This window comes from Manihot esculenta, chromosome 11 (genome assembly GCF_001659605.2).
Source record: "Manihot esculenta cultivar AM560-2 chromosome 11, M.esculenta_v8, whole genome shotgun sequence".
Classification (NCBI taxonomy): Eukaryota; Viridiplantae; Streptophyta; class Magnoliopsida; order Malpighiales; family Euphorbiaceae; genus Manihot; species Manihot esculenta.
Window position 1 is genome coordinate 9,068,855 of NC_035171.2, and position 15,590 is coordinate 9,084,444.

The window sequence follows — 15,590 nt, forward strand, 5'->3', positions numbered from 1 at the left end:
AATTAATAAAAGGACTGACTTTTAAACTTTTTAAAATATTAAATATATTTTAATATATTTTTTAAAATTAATAAATTAATTAATAAATTTTTTCAAAATCATAAAAATTAAATAGCAATTTTTCCTTATAAAAATTCTTGGCCAAAGGTGATGGAGGCCTATAAATACTCATCACCTCCTTCTCATTTGAGCACGTAGAAAACCAACTTCTCCACTTCCCAGTGTAACCTTTGTAGTTCTTGTAAAGTTACCTTTTGGTCCTTGTAATCTTTTTTAGTGAATTAAAGTATCCCCTTTGCAACTCTTGTACACCAAATTTCTTTCTTAGTCCCTTGTGATTATTTTGCTTCCGTTGTAGTCGCCCTTTGTTTAGTTCATCTATTTTGTTGGATTCTTTTGATAGTTTTAAGGCCGACTTAGCTCTAAGAAAGATTAAATATCGCGCATAACTTTAGAGTTTGGCCAATTTAAGTGTCAACTTGCAAAGTACGTGATGATAAAATTCATAGATAACTACATTAAGTTATAAATTTTCTTTGCCTCCTTTACATACTTGGTTGCATAAAAGAATATAAAATAGTTTAAAAGGGTGATGATAAAATTCATAGATAACTACATTTAAGTTATAATGTAATTCCTATCATGGGAAAAGATGAATGAAAAAAGAAATAATATGAAAATTTTCAGGCCTCATTATGTCTATAACTATGCCATCTATCTTTTCACTCTTTTTTACCGGTGCTTCTCTGGCTGCTGCTCCTCGTATTCAACTTCGCCATTCAGAAGACGCTTCCAATTCAACATCTTCTTCCCACCATGTTGCAGACTGCAAAGTCAATAATTTCAGTTTAAAAATTGGAGCTCCCAAGTGAATATACATGTACAAATCCGCATAAACAACCAGGGAAGGCTGAGGTTTTCAACTTGTGACCCAGTTAGAGTATAGATTAAAGAAGAAATGAGATTGCAGTCTTATTGCAAGCAATATTTGGAAACTAAAATGTACTTCCTAGAGTCCACACCTTTAATACAAAAATCCACATTTATTTTTCCAAGCATCCATCACATGCATTTCAAAATTTTCAGTGAAGAGGAAAATAAAGTTGCGACCATTGTAGATTTGTTTATTTTTCCAACTTGATGCTGGTTGAAAATAACATAAGAATAGGGAATACAAAATTTATTATTATTCCCCTTTTTGTACTTATGTCTTCTAGAGGAAAGTAAAAATAGCAATTTATGACCAGAAGAAACTACTCAGATAGTCAGGATTACCTTATAGCCCCTGCGAAGAAATTCTAGTGAGCTTCCTTGTTCCTCCTGCAGCCCAAGGACTCTCAGTAGTTCCTCTTTGGTCTGGAGAACACCAAACAACCTTAAGTTATTTGTAACCACACAAAGTGAATGGAACTTCTTGAGTTAAACAAGCAAATACCTCGCCAAGTGTGAAGCGTGTTGCACTTTCAGCTACACAAGCATAAGAACCATCTGCTTGTTTAAGCATCACCTGCCAAGGACCTGCACAGTTGCACATGTTACAAGTTAAACAATGGACAAGAAATAAAATTAAAATCTAAATTGAGGTAATAGGAAACATATTAATAATGATGAAATCAGTGATCAACTATGAAATAGAAGAACCGCCCGACAGTTACTGGTAGGACCATCAGGCTAGACAATCAAAAGGATTATTTTTGTTCCCTAAGTACAAAGGCTAGTCTATGAACTCCCCATAACTATGAGCAACTTTTCTCTGTTCAATAGCTGTGATTTGGGTTAGCTTTTGTCAAATGATGGCTAGCAGTTAATGTATGTTGTTAGTGGTGGTGGCTGATTGTAAGCTCTGCTCCTAGTATAATGATTAACTGACGTAGTTGCACCCTTGCTCTATTGTTCTCCCATTTATGTTCACCATTATAAAATGAAACCGTAGGCTTTCAATATCACTCAATGTAATACCTAAAAGCAAATTCAAAGTCAGAAGAAACAAATAAACTGTCTATTCAATCAACAAAACTGATTCAACTCTAAGATTTAAGTTCATACCAGGGTACTGACGAAACAATGCTCCACTGTAATTGACGATAAAAGGTGCTACTGCTACTGTCTTAATTAAGAACAATCAATTGCTGAAGACGTCAATTTACAAAAATAAATTACAGAGAAGATATTAAGATCAATGGGAAAAAGAGAAACCTTTGAGTACTCCCTTATTCGAATATAGAATACAGGGGTGAACTGAGATAGAAATCGGAAGTGCAAAGCTTTGGGTGGAAATCCCAGAAGCCCTAAGTCAGCACTGAAAAAGGATGCAGTCTTTATTTAATTGAAAAGGTCTAGCTTCGAAAATAATGAATTAGGTTTAACACAAACTTAGGCCACGAAAAAAGCACACCGCAATGTATCCAGTTCAAGATTGAACAAAAGTGTTGGGGTTGAAGTGGCAAATTTTTCCTGCAAATTAATTAGTGAAATCAGGTGAAAAATCATTTACAAATTGTTGGATGCATGCAGAGATAACTGCCACCTATATCTGACAAATTTGTGACTAACAATGATATCATATTATTTCTGGAGTTCTTGATAGAATTAAGAAACTGATAACTTCAAGATTTTATAGACTTTCCGAATAATTGAAATGAGACTATTAACAACTTTGAGAGAAGATGTTGTAAATAATGATGAAAGACACCCAGATATTGATTTAAACCCAAACCTTTTCTCTGTTTTTGGAGACCAGATCTATCATTTTCAAGCATATAATGTCATTGAATGTCAATGTTGCAGTATCTAAGTAAACATGAATGGTACAATTCCTAGAAATAAATAAATATGTCCATGCATTCATTTTAATTGATTTATGTGAATTTTACAGACAAGACATGGATGTGGATCAAGAGCCCTAGTTAGGAAAAAAAGTTGCTTGTTTTACAGAGTTAGTTCTAAAATAATCAATGAAGATACAAAATACGTAGTTGTAGCATGCGTATATAGGCCAGCATTTTCTAAAAATATGTCAGAAAATAATTTTTCAATTTTTTACTTGGGGCCAGAAAGAAGATCTGCAAATGCGTTTGTGTTAGCAATCCACACAACTGATGCAACAGTGGGTAGTTATTAACCACCCAACTAAAGTAGATCATAGGTCTATACATAGCAGTGCGTAATGGCAAAGATCAAGATAGTGACAAAGATCATGGGTCTTATGCATGCTATCACCATGTTATGTGTTGGTATTTAGTTATTTCCATGTTTTGTTGAGTTATTTCCAAAGTCTGGTTTATAAGAGGTTAGCCTCCACAATATTGTTTTAAATTCCTATTTTTTTTAGGAGGCAGTTAAAACTCCAACTTGTATTTAAGTTGATAAGAGATTAATAAACATTAGCTTGAAAAGTTCCAAAATAGAGTTTGTCTCTAAGAGATTAGAGGTTCTCTCTTAACGAGCCTGAATTACTGTTGTTGAATCCACATCGGTTATGGAAATGGATAATGTGTCCCTTATAGTCTCAACTGCTATTCCTGATTCCGAGTCGACTCTTCATCGACCCATAACACGACGTACAGCAAAAGGCTGTAATGTTTTCATATCAGAGCTAGAGGTTATGAGCGACTCAATTCAACAGCAATTTGATCGAATTCTTGCCTTATTCTTGCAAAAATTCACCAAATTAGATTTTCCTTGTTTAAATGATCAAGAAAATCCACTAGGATGGCTGAGTAGGTGAAGAACTTCTTTTAACACCAACAAACCTCTGCAGAAGAAAAGGTCAATTTTCCTTCTTTTCATTTGAAAAGTACAACTCAATTGTGGTTCTTGCAGTTAATGCAGTATTTTCCTAATTTGACTTGGAAAGAATTCAAGTACCAATGCAATCTCCATTTTGGACCATCGATCCGTAGTAACAAATTAGTAGAGCTAGCAAAATTAAAGCAGAAATGAACAATTGTTGATTACCAAACCCAATTTAAAGTTAGTCTCTCGAGCTGGAAGCCTCCTCTAGGATAAAAAGAAAAAAACTTTATCTCAATGGGTTGCAAGAATAGCTGTGGAGGTGGAACTTCACCGACCACTAAACTTAGTCACAGGCATGAGCATTTCAAGACTCTATAAACGAAAAAATTGGTCCACACGCGCCATAAATTCTTCAACCAATCATTCATCTCAACAAACGATGGAAGCAAAAGGTATCCGAATAATTAAGCACTCGAATTGCGATGAGATGAAGAAACGATGATAGAACGGACTTTGTTTTAATTGAGACAAACGTTTTGTTCGAGAATACCGGTGCAAGAAATTATTCTAGCTAGATTTAGCAGATGATAACCCAAGAGATATCATAACGGAACAGCTATTAGCTGAACAATTCTTAGAAAATTCTTGAGTTTGCGCTTGAGGACAAGCATATAGTGGAGGGGAGTAATGTCAGCAAATCACACAACTGATGCAGTAGTGGATAGTTATCCACGTTATCCACAACTGAAGCAGTAGTGGGAAGCGATCCAGTAGTGAGTAGTGTTATAAATCATGGGTCTATGTATAGTAGTGGATAGTGGCAAAGATCATGGGTCTTATGCATGTCGTCTGTCATATTTTGTTTAGTTATTTCCAAATTCTGGTTTATAGGAGGTTAGCCTCCAAAATGTTGTTGTAAATTCCTTTTTTTAGGAGGTAGTTAAAACCACAACTTGTATTTAAGTTGACAGCAGATTAATAAACACCAGCTTGAAAAATTCCAAAATAGAGTTTGTCTCTAAGAGATTACCGGTTCTCTCTTAACAAGCCTGAATTACTGTCACCATAGGTCAAAAAAAAAAAATCAGTGCTTTCAGCTCCTATTCCTGATTCCTAGTCGGCTCTTCATCAATCCATAACACGATCCACAGCAAAGGACTGTAACAGTTTGCATACAAATTTATGCTTTACATATCATCTCAACTCTTATATTATCTAATGCAACCATTAGTCTACCAACTCATGCATATTAAATTCATCTGCTCAAACATCATTCGAATTTAGTATGGGCAGAAATAACGTTTACAAGTAATCAACACAGAGGATTGGAGTCTGTGAGACCATAATTGATGTGCTTATCAAGTAATAAATGGATAAAAAAATATAATAATAACAAAGCAGTACAAGTATTGAAAACTGCAGATATGTTAACTTAAAAGATAATACTGCTGGGATCAAAATCAAAATCAATGGATAGAAAATTGGTAATTTTTGAAGGAAACCTTACCACATACTTCTCTATAACAGAAAGTTCACGTGTGCTACAATTAATAAATACATAAAGGCTTGGTGGCTCATTGGACTGCCATCGACCTGCAAATGGAAGAGAGGGCAAAGAATGTTCCAGCTCAAATCTTTTCTATTTCTTTAATATTTCTAGGAGGTTTGAGAGAAATACGAATAAATTTAATTAAAAAACACAAAAAATGGCAACTAGAGCAAGCATATCAAAATCTAAGGCGAAAAATTCTTTAGAATAAGTCGGATTTCCATTACTGCTGGAAAAATATATTTAACACAAGTTAAAGAAAAGGCAAGTATTTATAATAAGAAACACAATGACATGAGAAGACTGCAAATCTAAAATTCAAATTACTGAGCATCAAGTCGTTTTGTCACCACTCAAAATATATTTGCAAGCATTTCCATTCTAGATAACCCATAAACTTTCGAAAACAAGCGAGAACCTTAAATATGTAAATTCTTAAATACCACCTTTCCTTAAATATGCCACCTCTGCGCCTAATCATCAAAACACATCATGCTAAAAACTGAAATAGATTATCATGTCTAACTTTCTGGGAACTTCTATGTCTAACTGTCTGTGAACTTCTATGACTCATGAGCTGCTACCAAGGCAAAAGTAGATATTTGTTCTAATTACTGCACCCAGATACTTTAAATAGGTGAATGCCTTTTCTTTTCTTTCTTATCTAGTTGCAATGAAGAAAATAAGAATGTATTGCCTATGGAAGGTACAAAAATAATAATCCATAGTCTGTCGAACTCATTTCTCATGCCCACTCAAGAACCATGTAATGTCACAAAAATCCAACACCAATTGAACCACAAAATTTTACCAGTGGATAATACTTCTCTATTGTAAATCATTTAGTGAAAACATTAAAGAATTTCCACATTCCACCTCAATTTATATTTTTTAAACCATTGAGTGATGTAGAACAAGTTAGGCTAAGAGCCAAATACAGATCCAAGGAAACAAATTCCTAGGGGAAGAGAAACAAACTAGGGAAAACAAATTCTCCAAACAAGACAGGAGAGAAACAAATTCTCAAAAATTTTATTAATCTTGATACTCATCAATAGTTTTATTAATCGTAATAATAAACACCACAGTAAAACAGCTACTGACAATATTATAAAACTAGCAGTCAAATGAGGATCAGGAATCAAATCTCATTAGGAATACTGATAATATAGACTCCCTAAATGAAATATAATCCTATAATAATAGAATTACTGAAAAATAAAACTAATGAACTTTCTAAATTTAAACTCAAATCTAAATCAAAATAATTCCTAAATAAAACTCTAAGCTTCCTATATTGCATCATGCTCCCTTGGTTGGAGAAAACTAAGCCATAACTTTTGAAGAGCAAAAGGAACATGAATCGAGTAAGAATCTAATTCTCAAGAATAATGAGAAAGAAATATTAGGGAGAAACTAGTTCCCTAAAATATTTTATGTTTTCTCAACACTAATGATGACAAAACTGCTAAAATATAGAAACTAGCCCTAATTATAGAGCTCGCAGTCCTAACCAAATTATAATGAAAGCCTAAATTCAAATCTAATTAGAAACACTAAATAAGATAAACTGCTAAATAAAACACTAATCCTAATACTAATAGAATTACTAAATAATAAAACATATTAACTTCCTTATTTCATAATAAAATTAAACTAACATAATTCCTAAATAAAATTCTAAGCATCCTATACTGCATCATTAGACAATAAAAACCTCTATCCACCTTAAGATTCATGCCAAACCCATTGACCCTTGTAAATTGGCCTAATCACAAACAAAACGATTCAAATAACATAAATTGAAGAAGTAATTAATTGATTCAAATAACATAAATTGAGGAAGTAATTAATTACAGAAAAATCAAAATCAGATTTCCACCAAAAAAATTGAAAATCAGATGAAAACAAATCACTGATATAGATTCCTACAGTTAGTTTACCTTCATTATCATCTTCAAAATCAAAATCTAAGGTGTTTCTTATTGACTTGAAAAATGTGGTGACGGCACCACTGGGGAGATCATCAAGTGAACCTATGCTTATGCCATCAATCTGAAACAGAAAAGAAAATGTAGGAGTTAATACACATCAATTTCTATCTCTCTCTCTCTCTCTCCTCACTTGTTAATAGTAATAAATTAGAGTTTAACTGAATAAAGGATGTCGAAATTGGGAGCATATCTTAGGTTCCAATCACCACAGTACTAGAAAATTAATATAGCATACTGGTCATGAAACTGAAAGGATAACTTTCTTTTCCTTCATCTGACATAGGCTTGACTAGTGAATCCTATCTATTGACCCCCTATAAGTGACAGCCACAGTTTTAAAAAAATTGTCTCCTTGAGAAGCTAAGTACTAGAAAAAGTCAAGGCTGCCAATTAGAACAGTCATCAGACCAATAAAGCTTTCCAACCTCTAGTAGCTCAGATTAAAGATATGATTTAGTATGTTACCGAGTCAAGAGCTGCTTTGAAAAGCTGAGAAGCCCTGCGCTTTTCTGGCTTGTCAGGGAACACCTGAAATCAAATATGCTACATTAACCCATTCTAATTTCTAATGTGATTTATAAAGAAGATAATATATGGAAGTCACATCATACGATGCAAGCTCTGGTTTCCATCTTCTCTTGGAGCTTCTTGATAACAGCCAACGCAAGTTGAATGTTGGCATCAATGAACTCATCTGAAGATCCCTTCACATGGTTAGGAATTGAAATTATAAATCTATTCATTCTTTACTTTTTTTGACTTTGCTATGATATCCACCAAACCACCTTTCACAACAAAGTTTAGCAGAACCCCAACAATCATGCTTGATAAGGAATATCATATAATATAGTTCTGATGAGCCAAATGAATTAAGATTTTTCAAAACCATGTAAGGTTCCATTACAGAACAGAAGTAATTATTAGTGAATGATAGCGGGCAAAATCAATGAAACCACAATATGTACTTGAGAACAAAAAGAAGTACCTTATAAGAAGAAATGTTGCTAGGCAAGGGCCTGTGATGTAAACCAAAAGGGAAAAATTACATAGAGAATGAGTAAACATAAGAATGGTGCACTCAACCAACTAAAGGCAAAATTATAGAGAATTAGTACATAATGAAAAAGCAATAAAAAAAATATGAAACAATTGACTAGAAAATGTTATAGGAGATTAGACATTTGATAATCAAAGAATGGTGCAACCACCCAAATCTTGACTCCTCAAGCCCACAGCCACCAATCCTTACACAAAGAGCAATTCCAATTATATACACAATCCACAATTGATATTTTGTAATGCAATTCTTTCTTTCTTTTTTTTTAATGGACTGTCATGATCACACATGAAAGTAAGTGATGACCTCTAACCTACTTCCAAATCTTGTTCTTTAGATTTGATTTTCAAAATACTTATAGAATTAAATGAGATTAGTGATGGCTTAATACTTTTTCAATTGTGCCAAAGTGACGAGAGCTTTTTGCACCATATAACAAATGAAAAAAAATTTCAAATATTCCTAAGTCTTTCACCATGGAAGATTGCTGAAAGGGCAAGAAAAAAAGAAAGAGAACTCTTTCTTAGAGAATCAAAAAGATGTGATTCCTTTAACCAGCCAAATTGCCACAAAAATATTACAAGAGGCAAGGCTGTCAATCTCAATGGAAACTTCTATCCACGATAGAAAGATATTTTGGAAAGAAACAAAGTCAAGAGCATGTACTATACTTTTAAAAATTTATAATTTAGTCCCCAACATTTGGCAGAATATATTACTTAGTCCCTATGTATTAAAATCAAACAAGCTAATCCCTTGCTTTTTAGTCCATCAACAAAATAGTTACTGCTATTAGTTTACCATTAACCCAGGTTTCAAATGAAACAATTAACAAAAGAAACAATTTGGTCCATGTATTTTTAAAATCAAAATTTTAATCACTTTTCAATTTGCATATTTAAATAGTTGATGTATTTTTTCATTAAAAAAATTAATGTATTTTATATTTAAATAATTATATTTATACTTAATTTAAAATATATGATAAATATATTATTTCAAAATATAATAAATATATTTTTTTATTAAAATGTTTTATATGCATCTTATCCTAAATTATTAGGAATAGTTGTGCTTAAACTATATGCATTAGTATTTACTATTTATAGACCCATAAAATTATCAGCAATGATTATTTTGTTAGAGGAATAAAAAGTGAGGGACTAACTTACTTGATTTTGAAAATATAAAGAATAAATGTGACTAAATATATTTTTGCCAAATGTCACACACTAATTGTAAATTACCCAGATAAAATTACCAAGCAAGAGGTGCAGAATTCCTATCATTCTACTAACAACTAGATACACATAACTTTATCCTCATCTTGCCTCTTAAGCATCATGAGGAAGACAAACTCACAACATATAGGGTACAATTGTGTAGAACTTAAAAGCCATCCAAAGTTTATAGTGTGGTCAGAATATGCATAAAAAATTGAGTTTAAAAACTCACGCCCAAAATCAAATTTAAGCCAAACAAATTTTATTCTCAAAAGGCTTAAAGCTAAAAGAACTGCGAGTCCAGCACAACACTATTTCAGCCATGTCATACTTGTGGAGTAAAATTAAGAGATAAGTATTTATACTAAAAAACATTGAAAGTTAACATAATCAAACTGGTAAAGTTAAAAAAAAGAATCAAATAATGAAAGCCAAAAATTGAAAAGTGAGAGGAAATGAAACTTACGGGAAATCAATTTCCAAGCGGATTTTTCCATCCTGGAGAGCAAAAGCGAGAGAATTGGCAGCATCAGCGGCGAGCACTTCATAAGACTTGGGCTTGTAAACTGCTACTCCCCTTTTGGGGTCGAAACTCGAGGTCGCTGGTGACTGAGAGTCTTGTTGTTTGTTGGTGCTGGCGCAGTGGATTTTGAAGGTGAAAGGAAGTTTTGGGAGAGTAGGGGACAGAGAGAAGAGTGGCGTAGAGCGAGGGAAAGACAGAAGAGGAAGAGAGGAGCTAGGGGCGGAGAGGGAGGAAAGCGAGAAGGCCATGAGTGGCATGGTCATTTCAGTTTTCGTTGGTTGAGATAGGCCGACTCATCCTTGGCCGTAAAAGAAATATAATATCATAAAATTATATATATATACTAAATTTGAATTTTTAATAAAAAATAAAATTAATATTATTACTCAATGAGAAATAAATTTAAAGTATTAGATAATAATATATTTTTAATATAAAATAATAAATATTAAGTAATATATTTGGATATTTACAATATTTAGTTCAATACTTTTGCAAATAATATTATTAATTTCACTGATTCAAATGATTCTGATAAATATTTTTTTATTATCTAAAATAGAAAAATTAATTAATTTTTTTGCGTGAAATATAATCAAGGTTAATATTAATGGTAAGTAAATGCAATAAAATAATTAAACAAATTTTTAATAATATTTAATTACCTATTATTTAAATAATTATTTATAAATAAAATAATTAATATTATTATAAGGGTTAATATTATCAAATAATATAACTTTACATTAGTCTATAATATTATTTTAGTTTATATATTTGTAAGGACTAGTTTAGCATTATTGATATGATTATTGTTGAGAAAAATATTTATTTTAAAATATTATATAAAAAATATTAAAAAATAATTTAAATTTATTTTTAATATAATTTAATAATAATATTATTAAAATAATAAAATAGTTTTTCTCAAAATATTTTTTTCAACAACAGCTAAATTAACTTTTTTATTGAACTGAATTTTAAATATCTTATAAGTAATTTAATTTATTTATAATTCTAATATAAATAAATATATATATTAAAAATAGTTTAATAATAATAAAAGTAGCTAATGTATTTTTTAAAATTTAATTACTTGTGAATAAATAATAATTTTAATGTTTGTTATCAAAAATATAATGATAAACTTTTCTACTAAATATTATATTATTAATTATGCGCTTTTTTTATAATTTTTATTTTTTTAAAATTATTTTAAAATTATTATTCACTATTATTTTTTACATTATAATAATATAAAAATTGATTATTACTTTTAAACTAAAAAAATGAAAATAATCACAAAGAAAAAAAAATTATTTTTTCAAACGTAGATTTTATCATTGGGCCATTTCTGAGCGAGGCCCATTTGAAGTTCTAACCCAGCAAGGCCCATCTAAAGAACACCTTTAAAAGCAAGAGACCATGCTCAAAACCCTAGTTTTTCAAGTAAAACCTAGAAGACGCAGACGTCTCATCTTCCTCATCATCTCAGCCTCTAATCCTCTAATTTTCCAGGAAAATAATGTCAGGGTAAGGTTTCTTCTTGGTTATCATGTTCACTTTGTTACAATTTTTATGGGGATTTTCTGCTTTAATTATGAATCTGTAACTTGAACAGTGAGGATGCCGCCGTCGCCGTTGAGACTCCGGCTCAGCCTCTTGGCGAGGCCATGGACTTGATGACTGCATTGCAGCTAGTCCTCAGAAAATCTCTTGCTCATGGTGGGCTTGTTCGAGGTCTTCATGAAGGTGCCAAAGTGATCGAAAAGCATGCTGCCCAACTCTGTGTATTGGCTGAGGATTGCAACCAGCCGGACTATATCAAGCTCGTCAAAGGGCTTTGTGCTGACCATGGTGTTGGCCTCTTAACAGTTCCCAGTGCTAAAACTCTCGGCGAGTGGGTTGGTGTGAGTATTACCCATTTCTAGTTTTTGTATATACTGGCATTATATCTGAATTAATTAGTAGAAGCTTGTCTGATTACTCGAGGTGTAGCTATGAGATCCATAGATTTATACATGAGATGGGAACTTTATTGTAGATGCTGGGTGCAAATATTATGATTGGGCTTCCTTTGTAAGTTGGAAATTTAGATTTTATTTCTTATTCCTTGTTTGCCTTATCATTTGAGAATGTATAAGTTTGCTGGAAGACAAATAGCGGACATCCTTTCTGCAGTTTATTATGATTTTTTGTACTATACTACAAGTAGGAAAATTATGATGTCTGAGAAATGGGTATGAGATTGTTTACGTTCGATGATGCTTAGATATGTTGGAATTGGCTTTTTTGAGTGTCTTGATTTCATTTGTCATGTTGATTGATTAAAGGCTCTAGTACATGTGCTAACTTTTGCATCAGCCTAAATGAAACGAATTGTTTGGAAGAGTTTGAATCGGTGTCTATTACTTGAGATGGCTATACTGTGTCAGCTATCTAATTTCTTTGATAAAATCAAGCATTTCTGCTTAATTATGAATTCTTTAATGGTTCTTGTGATGTTTGTATGTTGAACTACAGATTGCTTCTTTTTTTTTTCCCGTTAATTCTTGACTTGAAATCTTCATTTTCTGGATCTAGTTTGTGAAATTTATTTCAACACCATTTGATGACATTTCTTGGGTCATTACCGCAGCTGTGCAAGATTGATACTGAAGGCAAGGCTAGGAAGGTAGTGGGTTGTTCATGTGCCGTAGTTCAGGTGTGATTCTATTCATCATAGTTCATGTTTGAACTGGCCCTTCTTTTGATTAAACTAATGTTTATAGTATCTTTCTTTTTGTGCTAAGAGGTTAATCTTACTTTTCCATGATTGTGTTGCAGGATTATGGCGAGGAGAGTGAAGGTCTCAATGTTGTCCAGCAACATGTTAAGTCTCACTGAGTAGCAGGGGATACGTTTATTGGGCTGAATTGAAAATTTATACAAGTAGAGACCTTTTGTTGTTTTCATGTACCCTCATCTTTTGGGGGTATTGAGTGTTTGCTAGCTTCAGTTAATTGCAACTGGATTGTTCCTTGCTATTGTGGTTGAACCAATTTTCTTGATATATGACATGCTGCATTAGCACGATTTTGGGTTTGAAAGTAAATCCGTGGTTGATTGTTTAGATGATATTGAATGGTGAGAGTGTTATGATTGAGATGGCAGTTAGATTTTCTTTTTTATCTTGATTTGTTAAATTATTTATAGCAACGCATGATAATTCAGAATAATTTTTGAGAGATGGAGTAGGAAGGGAAAGGGAACTAATAAAAAGACGTAGCTGGAGATTTTTAACTTTCGAGTGTACTCCCCCTTTGGCAAATAACTTGGCAAAATTTAGTTAATTATTGAAAACAATAAAATTTCTGTAGTTTTTTATTTTTTATTTTTAAATTTTCCTAAAGCATGGTTATAATCATTCATGACCATCGGATACAACACATTTATTTCATTAATCGAACGGTTATAAACATGGGGGCTGAACAACCTTGAATTCTATTAGAGATTGGCTTGTTTCAAATTAGAATTTATTATTAATAACTCAAATTTAGTTTGTTTAACAAATAATATTCCAATATTAATACCTTATATTTTTTTTTTGTCAAACTTTAATTTAGTTTGCGTAGAGATAAGTTTTTATAGAATTGAATTTGGATTTTTTTTGTCAAACTTAAATTTAGTTTGTGTGAGATAGGCTTTTATAGAATTGAATTTGGACAGTTACCACAATAATTTAGGAAGATGATTGGATTCATAGTCAAAATCATGATAATTTTGACATTTATGGATTCTATGTAAATCTCATGTACACATATTTTATAATCAATATGAAATTTTGAAAGCTAACTCTTACTCTAGATTTTACTTTTTTATGAGAGATAAAACACTTAGATTTAAGGATAGAACTAGATTGTTGACAATACTATGATAATTTTAATCATATACTCCAATCGAAATGGATCTCAAAAGACTCATTACTGTATAAATTTTAATTTAAAAATATAAATTTACAAAATAATTTTAATTCAATAAAAATATTTTATGAGTTAGTTTTCAAATCTATACATTAAAGAATTCTCGAATTATAACACGGTAAATATTTACTAATTTAAATTTAATTTTTTAAAAAATAAAAATTAAATTTAAATTCATTTAAAAAATAAATTTACAATTTTTTTAAAAGAATAAAAAAACTTTATTAATTCAAAGAGAATATAGAAACAATGTAAGGAGTAGAGACATCAACCCAAACTCACTTTGCTTTCTCATAATTAGATAAAAGCAGTTTACAATCTTGAACCAAAAGGTCAAAAAACGATAAATTATCCAATAAAATACAATTAATTGATATCACAAATGCTTGAGCATCCAATTTGAAAATGACTCGATCTCATCCACACTCTTTAATTCAGCTCAATACTTTCCGAAATACCATAACTTCAGCACACTTTGCATCCATCTGGCTATAAAAAGAGTATGCTCTAGCAGCCACAAAACTCCCATCATCATTCCTGATTACACAACCGAAACCTATCGAATCTCGTTGCAAGTTTAAAGAGGCGTAAATGTTCGCCTTGATCCAACCATTAAACTTATCAAAATGTCGAAAATAATTTATTTCATTTATAATGGCATATAAAAATCACATATTTGGATCAACCATCGTTATTTTTCACTTCTTCTAGTAATCATTCTGCTTACTAAAATAGTGCATTAACAGTAAGCTAATAAAAAAATTATCTCAAGAAGTATAATAGGCTTACAATTTGTGATCGATGAAAAAAAAAAACAAAGAAACGTTCCTTTGAGAAATAATGAGCATTACTTTTTTTCCTTTATGTCTGCATGGTCACATTAGTATATGCAAAATCGATAAAACCATGCAATAAAAAAAATATATTGTTCATTAAATTAATGATAAAATTTTGTGTTAATAAATTAAAGTCCATTCGATAGTCTAATTTGTAAAGACGCTCTTTATAGCCCTGGAAAGTCTCGTCTACTTTTATTCCTTGAACTATAGAATTGGAGTTTAATCACAATCATTCTAAATTATGAGACGAGAATCTTGTTACACGACCTAAAATTTTATAGGAATTTAATTAATTTTTCTCTCTAATTTTTATTTAAACCGAAAAAACTCAATTATTCTAGAAAATAATTCATTTGAAAAAAAAAAAACCATGCATATAAAATAGCTGAAATTACCACAATTTCAACTTGTGAACTAGATTTGTTCAAAATACCCTACTTCCTCTAGAAAATATATTTATTGAGAAATTCACTTTTAAGAAATTTATTTATTGAAAAATATGACATAAAATGTCTTCAGTATCAAGAAGTAAGATTATTTATAAGTTGTAAAAGATAATAATATCTATAATATGATTTAAATCATAACAAATTAAAGGAAAAATTGGTAAAATTCATGAGAAGTGCAATTTATCAAGTTCCAGCTAAATAAGTTAATAAGTTAGCTTCCTTATACGAGAAGTGGAATATTTTACCTCCAAAAAAGTTA

General features: G+C 31.2%; 2 protein-coding genes across 3 annotated transcripts; one reads left to right on the forward strand and one right to left on the reverse strand.

The window, feature by feature from the left end:
* Positions 1–557: 557 nt before the first annotated feature.
* On the reverse strand, positions 558–10,381 carry LOC110626804 (protein LPA3). 2 transcript variants are annotated; one of them, XM_021772907.1, is made up of 12 exons: positions 10,025–10,381; positions 8,264–8,294; positions 7,890–7,982; positions 7,744–7,806; positions 7,228–7,339; positions 5,243–5,328; positions 2,396–2,454; positions 2,197–2,299; positions 2,047–2,107; positions 1,436–1,518; positions 1,276–1,356; positions 558–826 (listed from the first exon to the last, which is right to left on the reverse strand). In XM_021772907.1, exons 1-12 carry the CDS (start codon positions 10,342–10,344, stop codon positions 767–769), a joined length of 1,152 nt encoding a protein of 383 aa, XP_021628599.1. In that variant the 5' UTR covers positions 10,345–10,381; the 3' UTR covers positions 558–766. The 2 variants fall into 2 exon arrangements, with proteins under 2 accessions (XP_021628599.1, XP_021628600.1); XM_021772908.1 differs by lacking the exons at positions 558–826; positions 1,276–1,356; positions 1,436–1,518 and adding an exon at positions 1,525–1,959.
* A 1,130-nt stretch (positions 10,382–11,511) lies between these two features.
* On the forward strand, positions 11,512–13,156 carry LOC110625762 (40S ribosomal protein S12). Its single transcript, XM_021771386.2, has 4 exons — positions 11,512–11,614; positions 11,703–11,991; positions 12,720–12,785; positions 12,908–13,156. Exons 1-4 carry the CDS (start codon positions 11,607–11,609, stop codon positions 12,965–12,967), a joined length of 423 nt encoding a protein of 140 aa, XP_021627078.1. The 5' UTR covers positions 11,512–11,606; the 3' UTR covers positions 12,968–13,156.
* The last annotated feature ends 2,434 nt before the right edge of the window (positions 13,157–15,590 follow it).

Excerpts from the sequence above, each read along its gene's own strand:
- LOC110626804 (XM_021772907.1), bottom strand. The coding sequence starts at position 10,344 with ATGACCATGCCACTCATGGCCTTCTCGCTTTCCTCCCTCTCCGCCCCT. Across the intron at positions 2,300-2,395 it reads CTTGAACTGGATACATTGCG|TGCTGACTTAGGGCTTCTGG; the intron begins GTGTGCTTTTTT and ends ATCCTTTTTCAG. Across the intron at positions 827-1,275 it reads TTCTTCGCAGGGGCTATAAG|TCTGCAACATGGTGGGAAGA; the intron begins GTAATCCTGACT and ends TTGACTTTGCAG.
- LOC110625762 (XM_021771386.2), top strand. Across the intron at positions 11,992-12,719 it reads CTCTCGGCGAGTGGGTTGGT|CTGTGCAAGATTGATACTGA; the intron begins GTGAGTATTACC and ends TCATTACCGCAG. Across the intron at positions 12,786-12,907 it reads GTTCATGTGCCGTAGTTCAG|GATTATGGCGAGGAGAGTGA; the intron begins GTGTGATTCTAT and ends ATTGTGTTGCAG.